This window comes from Callorhinchus milii, unplaced genomic scaffold, assembly GCF_018977255.1.
Source record: "Callorhinchus milii isolate IMCB2004 unplaced genomic scaffold, IMCB_Cmil_1.0 Scaffold2, whole genome shotgun sequence".
Taxonomy (NCBI): Eukaryota; Metazoa; Chordata; class Chondrichthyes; order Chimaeriformes; family Callorhinchidae; genus Callorhinchus; species Callorhinchus milii.
Genome location: NW_024704743.1, coordinates 60,196,266 through 60,205,890, shown reverse-complemented (window position 1 = coordinate 60,205,890; position 9,625 = coordinate 60,196,266). Strand labels below are relative to the sequence as shown.

General features: G+C 44.6%; 1 protein-coding gene across 4 annotated transcripts in view; it reads left to right on the top strand.

Moving 5' to 3' along the window:
* The first annotated feature begins 232 nt into the window (after positions 1 to 232).
* The window catches only part of ppp1r9a (protein phosphatase 1, regulatory subunit 9A), a 146,190-nt gene continuing 136,797 nt past the window's right edge, over positions 233 to 9,625 (top strand). For 3 of the 4 annotated variants that reach the window (XM_042332621.1, XM_042332618.1, XM_042332619.1), the window contains exon 1: positions 233 to 1,827. In XM_042332621.1, the coding sequence (XP_042188555.1) occupies positions 262 to 1,827 (1,566 nt within the window). In that variant the 5' untranslated portion in view covers positions 233 to 261. The remainder of the gene's footprint in view (positions 1,828 to 9,625) is intronic. The other variant, XM_042332620.1, reaches the window with a different exon arrangement.

Below are 9,625 nucleotides of genomic sequence, written 5' to 3'. Positions count from 1 at the left end.
AGTCCGCCCCACCCCCCGGCCTCAGGGCGCCAACGGCCGTTTGAGCGGCCACTGAGGTCCCCCCCACCACCCCCCTCCCCTCCAGTCCCTTTCCCGACATTTAATTATATTTAATCTCCGTTCATAGCGGGAGTGGGAGAGCCCCTCTCCCCCACACCCCCACACACACCCACTGCGCTCCCTCTCCTCCTCCCCCCCACACCCCCACCGCCCGAGTGTGTCCCTTCCTGTGCGCCGCCGCCGCCGCCGCTGCAGGTAAACATGATGAAGACCGAGGCTTCTTCAGGCGAGAGATCGACCCTCCGGAGCGCCTCTCCGCACCGCAACGCTTACAGGACCGAGTTTCAGGCTCTGAAGAGCACCTTCGACAAACCCACCGCCTCCTGCTCGGGCAGCGGTGCCGGCAGCTGCGGGGCAGGCCCGGACTGCAGGGGCAAAGGAGGGTCCGAGAAAGCGCCTCAGGAGCAGCAGCAGCAGCAGCAGCAACAGCAACAACAGACCCGGGGCAGGAAATATGGCTCCAATGTCAACCGAATCAAAAACATGCTCTTTATGCAGATGGGGATGGGGCCCGGCGATAACAACGGGGTCGCTCCGAAAACCAAAGCCCGAGGGGCTGCCGTCTCCCCGCAGAGGAGAGTCCGCTCCCGCGACTCTCTCGATGCTGCAGCAGCAGCAGCAGCAGCTCCGGTGAAGCCAGACTGCACCGTGACCGAACGGGTCGTCGCCCGCTTGGACTCGCCCGTCCAGGAGGGACAGTCCTACTCCAAATTTTCCGAGACTCGCAAAATGTTCGAGCAGAGCATCCGCGAGCCGCTGCCCCTGTCACACCAGCTTTCGCCCAGGAAGGAGAGGAAAGCGTCCCAGGAGCAGCTGCTGGAAGAGCTGAAGGGGATCGAGAGCTCCGGTTGCAGCAGAGGCAGCACCGAGTCCTTGGACAGCACCAGCCCCAGGACGGAGACCGTTTCTCCTACAGTCAGTCAGCTCAGCGCCGTGTTTGAAAACACCGAGCAGCAGAATCTGCTCATTGAAAAGGTTGGAGAGACTGAACAGTATTTTGTAACCGGTAATTTCCCCGTTACCCCGACCGTTTCACCTACCGCTGACCAAGAGCAGCAGCCCGACTCCAAAACCTCCTCTGTCCAAGATCGCTGCGGGATTTATTTTGAACAGCAGGAAGCGGCTTTTCTCGGGCTAAGTGACACCCAGCAAATAGTTGCAAATGACACGGCGGCAGTTCCTTCAGGAACCTTAGAGACATGTGTTCCTTCTACGTTAAACAGTCCTGTGGAGATCAGGCACATTAAGCCCATTGTCCACGAAGGGGCAGACGATCGAGACCAGACCGAACAAGGAGGGAGGAGGGAAGGAGGGACTGCAGAGGATCCGTGTGATACTGAACCTGCTGCATATGGCCAACCACCCGATACAGTTTCACATCATTCAAAAGGCAGTACTGCTTTAGCTGAAGTACTGTCCGGTAAGCGAGATTCAACAGCAAGTGAAAACTCCTCAGAGGAAAGCACCCCCGAGTATTCAGGGACTCCAGCGACAAATCTATCAGCTGCGAAAGACAACGAAAAGGAACCCAATAAGGAATATACAAAAACTGAAGCTAAAATTCTGAACGAGGATAATGAGGGCTACAGTGTTGAATCCGGGGTTGATGCTGGTTGGGAACAGACTTACGAGGACTCAGAAGAACAAGACGATAGCGATGATAATTTTTATGAACCAGTTGTGGAGTGTACAGAAGTAACAGGCTTGTCCGATGAAGAAAACATTCCTGTTAACAGGAAGATTAAATTCAGCACAGCCCCCATAAAAGTAAGTGAATCTTTAATTAATGCACTGGATGTGTTTACATGAAAATGTGGACATATAAGGTACAATTTACAACAGACAACATAAATTCATTTTCAGTAAATAGCTATACTGTATTTCCAAATAAACGCGCATCGCGAAGCCAAATAATATTATAGAAATGTGTCTTTGTAGCAGTAAAGCAACTGAACCTATTCTGGCCAGTATGGAAACGTTGGATTGAATCGACTGTAAAGAAAGATCCAGTTTGCCTGTTATTCAGTAGCAAAATTAACTCTGTTTCACAAGTGGCATGAGTGACAGTTTGTGCAACTTGCTCAATAGGTGTAAAAGGAAGTTACAATTGTTGCTGCCCTTTTTTAAAAAAAGGGCAACTTACTGTGTTTCTTGAAATGTAGCCACTGTTATCCATTTTATCACTGTTTTCCAATATTTGTGATTAAGACATTGTGATTTGTGATCAAAGCCTTTCCTTAGAGAATGCATCAAATTGTAAATTTTTTGGAAGGGTAAAGGAGGTAACATTTATTTTGTTACCTTTATATTCACAAATGTTTAGAATTTTTAAATAATTTTAACATCATTAAGGAACATTGAGGTAATAGTGATTTTGTTATGCGCCTGGAAAGATGACAATCATTACTATGTTTTTTTAGGAATCACAGAGACATGGTTAAAACAGAATGATGGAAGTGAATACAACTTGCAAGGTATTAGGTACAGGTTAATTAGGAAAGATAGGAAGGATGAGAAAGGTGAAAGAGTAGCTAGCTATATGTGATTGACAAATGGAAGGGTAAGGTAACATGATTAATAATGGAATGAAATCTCTGGGAACATGTACTGAATAAGAAAGGGATCAGACTGACATTTGGGATTTGCTTAAGACTGCTAGGCCAAAGTAGAGAGAATGACTTGCCGTTTTATAACATTAAGTTTACTTGAGCAGAACAGATGGGAACAACAACAAAATTACATTTATGGAACGCTCTTCACCTCGGGAGGACGACCCAAGGCGCTGTATTGAATATTGAATAAATTGGGAATACTCAATTGGGAAGGACTCTGACCTTGTGACTAGAGTGCATGACAACTGCCTGACTCAGTGTGTGTCAGGGAGCCCACAGGGACAGGTCTCTCCTTGGCTTAGTTCTCGTCAGTGATCCAGACGCTATTGAGGAAGTGACCACTGATTAATATTCAAGTTGACTTGGGAAATAGAAAAGCACACATCAAATTCTAGTATTCAACTTTAGACAGGCAAACCAGACGAATGAGGGTTGAGCTAAGTGACGTGGGCTGAATAAGCAATATTGAAGAACAAATAGGTTGAAGATAAATAGACATCCTCAAAAATTATTCTGCACAGCATGCCGGTCGACTACATAACCAAATCCAGCAGGAGCAAATTGAACAAAACCACACCAAAATAGATTAGTAGGAAATAAATAGATTAATACAAAAAGGAAGATTTACAAAGCTTGTAGAGTGAATGGCAAGGGCTGAATACAAGAATGTACAGAAAGTATTTTTTTTAAAAAAAGGAGTTAATAGCGAACTGGAAAGGGAATAGTAGTAAATGCAAAGTACAGTACCATTATTTCCAATATTGTAAGTGTTGAGACTCGAAGAGGGTTGGGAAAGAGAATGAACAAGAGAATAGAGAACATAATGAAGTACTTCCTGGAGTTCTTTTTTNAACCAAGCAGGAGATTTGTGTAGCACTGATGGATGTTATGAGAGAGTCATTTGCCAGTGGTGAAATTCCAACAGACTGGAAGAAAGCAAATATTGTTCACATATTCAAGAAAAGTGACAGAACCAAAGCTGTCAAATATAGACCAATTAACCTGACCTCATCAATTGGAAAAATGTTGCAGTAAATCATCAGAAAGTAAAAACAATCTAATAAAGCCTAGATAAATATAATAATCCTTGCATTTGATATAGCGCTTTTCACGTCTTCTAGATGTCTCAAAGCGCTTCACAGAATATACTGTAAAGGGAATTGACTGTATATTTGTGGGCGAAACGCGACAGCCATTTGTGCACAGCAATGTCCCACAAACAGTCGTGAATTGAAGCGACCGATTTATTATTGTTTTTTTNCTTGAGGGATTATCAGGCGTGTGGAGTAAGGAAACTTGCCCAAGGTTTCGACCTGCCGGGAATCAAATCCAGGTCTTGCGCTTGTGAGACGAGTGCTTTAACCACTGAGCTACAGGATTCCTGTATGGATTCAGAAGTGATCTTGATTAACCAAGCTCATAAATTTTTTTGAGGTGGTGACGGCCCAAATTAACTCTGGGAAGCCAGATGATTTATATTATCTAAACTTCTAAAACATGTTTGAAAAGTGAAAAGAACCATGAAAGACTTTCACAAACTCAAATCTCTGGGTACTAAGGGCAAGGAATAGACATGGATTCAAAATTGGCTGATGGAAATTGCTTTTAAGGTTGCTATACAATACATTTTACATTTATAAAGTGCTGGCAGCGCCTCCTCACCTCAGCTGCTGACATTATCACCATTCATGGCTACACTCTTCACCTCACCGAGACAATCCAAAACCTCAGTGTCCTTTTCGACCCTCAGCTGTCTTTCAAACCCCACATTCGTGCCATGACCCATTCTGGCTTTCCACACCTCCGCAGCATTGCCCACCTCAGCCACTGCCTCTCATCGCAGGCCGCTGAGACACTGATCCACGTTTTCATTATGTCCCGGTTTGACTACACCAACTATCTGCTCACTGGACTTCCCAACTCTTCCCACTACAAGCTGCAAATTATTCAGAACTCTGCAGTTTGTGTCCTATCCCGCACTAGGAACCTAATACCCCCATTTTCACCCGGGTTCACTGGCTCCCCATTCCTCAGGGAACATATATAAGAAATAGGAGCAGAAGTAGGCTATTCGGCTCCTCGAGCCTGCCCTGCCATTTGATAAGATCATTGCTGATATTCTAACCTAATTCCATTACCCGCCCTATCTCCATATCCCTTAATCCCTTTAGTTTTTAAAAATCTATTGATCTCAGTCTTGAATATGTTCAATGACTGAGTGTCCACAGTCTTCTGAGGTAGAGAATTCCATAACTTCACTACCCTCTGAGTGAAGAAACGTTTTCTCAACCCAGTTCTAAAGGGCTGACCTTTAATCTTGAGACTGACCCCTAGTTTTAGATTCTCCAACCAGGGGAAACAGTCTCACACTATCTACCCTGTCAAGATCCTTAAGAATCTTATAGGTTTCTATAAGATCATCTCTAATTCTTCTATATTCTAGAGAATATAGGCCTAGTCTACTCAACCTCTTCTCATAGGTCAACCCCCTCATCCCAGGAACCAACCTAGTGAACCTACGTTGCACCCCGTCTAAGGCGAGTATATCCTTTCTTAGATTAGGAGACCAAAACTACACACAATATTCCAGGTGCAGTTTCACCAAGGCCCTATACAATTGCAGTAAGACTTCCCTATGCTTGTACTCTAACCCCTTTGCAATAAACGCTAACATGCTATTAGCCTTCCTAGTTGCTTGCTATACCTATGTACTAACTTTCTGTGATTGATGTACAAGGACACCTAAATCCCTCTGAGTATTAACACTATTTAGTCTCTCCCCCTCTGGAAAATAATCTGCTTTTCTATTTTTTCTACCTAGGTGAGTAACTTCACGCTTGCCCACATTATACTCCATCTGCCATCTTCTTGCCCACTCACTTAACCTGTCTATATCCCTTTGCATCCTCCTTGTGTCCTCCTCACAGCTTTCTTTCCCACCTAGCTTTGTATCGTCCGTGAATTTAGATACATTAAGCTCCATTTCCTCATCTAAATCATTGATGTAGACTGTAAACAGTTGAGGCCCAAGCGCTGATCCTTGCGGCACTCCACTGGTCATAATCTGACTCTGCCTAATCATATTATGACTTTAAGTGCCTCATGACGTCGTCCCTAATTATAACCTCTGGAAATTTCCCTACTACCGATGTCAGGTTAACTGGTCTACAGTTCTCCATTTTTTTCTCTCCCATCCTTCTTAAATAGCGGTATTACATTTGCAATCTTCCAATCAAGAATCTTCAAGGCCCTCCACGGTCTTGTACCCTTCAACCTCATAACCCCATATCAGCCTGTCCACTCCCTCTGCTTGTTGGACACCGGCCTGCTTCAGGTCCCTTGCAATTCCCGCCCCACCACTGGCAGTCAGGCATTCAGCTTCTCTGCCCCCACTCTCTGGAACTATCCTGCAATCCCTTAGCCTCACCCCCCTCTCTTGCCTCCTTCAAGTCCCATCTGAAGACCTTTCTCTTCGACGATTCCTGTTCAGCTGGAGGTCAAAAATCCCATGACACTATTTGAAAAAAGAAGGGTGTTTGTTCTGTTATCCAATAGACAAAATTGGTCATTCACTTCATGGCTGTTTATGGGATATTACTGTGCCAAATTGAATGCTGTGGTTTGCCTAAAAAGTAGTCACTATACTTTACAGTGAATCCTGTGAAGTGCTTTGAAATGTACTCCTGATGAGAATGTTGCTATATCAAATGCAATTTTTTTTATTATTGCTTTCTTTAAATTAGATCAGCTATAAATAGACCGTATAAAACACACCAAAATACTGTACTTCACTGGATTGTGAAGAAACCATTAAGTTCAATTAAAGGAGTGGAAGATAATGTTGACAATCTTCATAAGGAGAATAGAAAATTACTGTTACACATACACTTTGGTTGTTTATCTTGAACTGTATTTTGAAAATGAACAGCACAAATCAGCATAAAATGTGTCATAAAAATTAGTGGATATTGCAATGGTGGCAGTGCATTGTTGGATTTATTCCATGAAGGATTCCTGCTGTTTGATGGGAAACAACAAGAAGATTCCATTTATAGAGCGCCTTTCACGTCAGGAGGATGTCCCAAGGCGCTGTACAGTTGGGTCAGGACCCGAGCAGGGGGGAAATGGTCAGGGTGAGGGGAGGGAAGGGAGGGAGCGAGGAGGGGGTAGAGAGTCGAGAGGGGAGCTGAAGGCACGGTCAAAGAGAAAGGTCTTGAGACCGGCCTTGAAGGAGGAAAGGGAGGAGGCGAAGGCACTGGGGGATAGAGTTCCAGAGCCTCGGGGCTGAGAGGCTGAAGGCTCGGCCACCGATGGTAGGGCGGTTGGGGCGGGGGATGTGGAGCAGACCGGAGCCAGAGGAACGGAGGGTACGGGCAGGTAGTAGGGGGATAGTAGGTCAGAGAGGTAGGAGGGAGCGAGGCCGTGAATGGCCTTGTAGGTGAGGATGAGGATCTTGAAATCGATCCTCTGGGGGATGGGGAGCCAGTGGAGGTGAGCGAGGGTGGGAGTGATGTGGCCCCGAAGCCTGGTGCGGGACAGTACACGAGCTGCAGAGTTCTGAATGACCTGCAGCTTGTGGAGGGAGGTGCCGGGAAGGCCGGCGAGGAGAGAGTTCCCATAGTCCAGCCTTGAGGTGATAAAGGCGTGGACCAGAGTTTCAGCAGCGTGAGGGGTGAGGTAGTGCCATAGTCTGGCGATGTTTCGGAGGTGATGGAAGGCGGTGCCAGTTGTGGCGCGGATATGAGGAGAAAGGACAGCTCAGGGTCGAACAAAACGCCGAGGTTCCTGACTGGCTTTGAGAGGTGGAGAGTGCAGCCTTGGATGCTGATGGTGTCAGCGCCTGAGGTGCGGAGGCGCTGACGTGAGCCAATCAGGAGGGCCTCAGTTTTGCGTACGTTGAGCTGAAGAAAGTTGTCTCTCGTCCAGGACTCGATGTCGGACAGGCAGCTGTCAGGACATCGGTGGTCGTGGAGTTGAGGGTAGAGGAGGAAAGGTAGAGTTGGGTGTCATCCACATACATGTGGAAGTTAACCCCATGTCTGCGGATGATGTCACCAAGGGGGAGCATATAGAGGGTGAGAGGCGGAAAGAAACAAGATATATAAAATATATATATATACACACACACAAACATATACAAACACGCATATATATATATACAAACAAACATATATACACACACGCACTCTTTGTGAAATAGCTCAACAACATTTTTATAGTACTATTCTCATTGGAAGGCCATCTCAAACGGTATTACACAGCTGACTGGGCACCTGAGTTGGGGAGGATCCACAATTTGCACTACTATAGCACCTTTTATGTGGAGTGATCTTTCAAAGTGCTATTTTAGAGATGATGTGGATTACTGAGCGTGTCAAAGGGATTATGAAGATGTTGACAGAAATCATACGGATAGTTTCTAAAAATTATGAAATAGTTTGTTGGAAGATATGCTGCACTCCAATGAGTGCGTTACTTATATTTGTTGCCCCCATTTCGGCTGTACGTTATAAATGAAGGAAATATGAATCATTTCTATACTCTAGACCGGAGTAGACCAACCTTTTGACTGCTTAGTGCCGGATGCCCTATTGGAGAAACATCCACAGGGCGGACAAGCAATGTTTTTATGTATCCCTTCCAGAAACATAACATTACATTTTCAGGTTATGGAGGGAGCAAGTGGGCCAGATGAAATAGAAGGAGGGGGGCAGATGAAATTGGCTCGCGGCCGACCGCCCTACTCTAGATGGCGCCAAGTATTTTTTATCATGTTTTTTACTATGTATGTGTATAATATATATGGTATTTTTATACAAGATTGAATGCTTGAAAATAGTTGCATGGTTCATTCGTCCTACAGTTCTAACTAAAGGGGGAAATGAAGTATAATCTGACATGAGAAACATTAATATGATTCTTAACCTTGGATTCATTAGAAATGTTTTTCATTTGTAAGCATCAGAAGACTACAGCACAGCAGCTGGAGTATCTGTACAACAACAGATTTTTGTTTGGCTGCAAAAGTTATGTCTGATATCAACATATTTTGTCAGCAGTTGGATTTTCAAGATAATTCCTCAACCCACATAGCTGTCACGTTTTCTCCAAATATCTCTGCTTTAATCAGTCTTGTGGCAATTCGGCCCACATTTAGATCTCTAGGATGGGCAAATTAATAGCTTCTTACATTGCTTACTCCAGAACTTAAGAGGAAACCTAATTCTTCTGCATTTATATCATAATTAGTCTGGAACTACATATGTAAAGAAGATCGTTGCTGGTGTGTTGATTGGTCCTTGAGCGAGCAAACCACTTGGCATGACGTAGACTATTGTCTTCAATAGCCCTGGTCCACAGTAGCAATGGTAGAACAGAGAAGAGAACATAGAGAGGGAAGAGTAACTGAAGCTCACTACAGTATCTGAACAAATTCAAGTATGATGGTGGTGCCTGTTTTAAGATTAGTATTTTGCCAGTTTGCTAAATAGTTATTTAGAACTAGAAAATGTATAGCGTAGAAGAAGACTAATCAGCCCATTGTGTCTGGTGGTTCTTTCAGAGCAATTCTTTCAGTTCCATTTACCCACCTTTTCCCCATACCCTTGTTGTTTACCTTTAAGTATCTTACCGAGTTCCCTTTTGCAAGCTAGTATAGATTTTGCCTCAACCACTACTCCTGGCAGGGTGTTTCATATCCTAACGACTGTCTGTGTGGAAAAAAAATCACCTGATCTCCCCATTTGCTCGTTTGCTTGCTACCTAAAATTTATGCAAACAAATCACTGACTCACCGACCAGTGGAAATAATTTCTCCATATTGATCAAAATCCATCACGATTTTAAAAAGCTCTGTCAGGTTTCTCTCACTTAAGTCCTTGCCATCAGCCAAATTCAACATGGATAACAGTAAAAGAACAAATGGGTCTGATGTAAAGTGTGGTTCGTAGGCA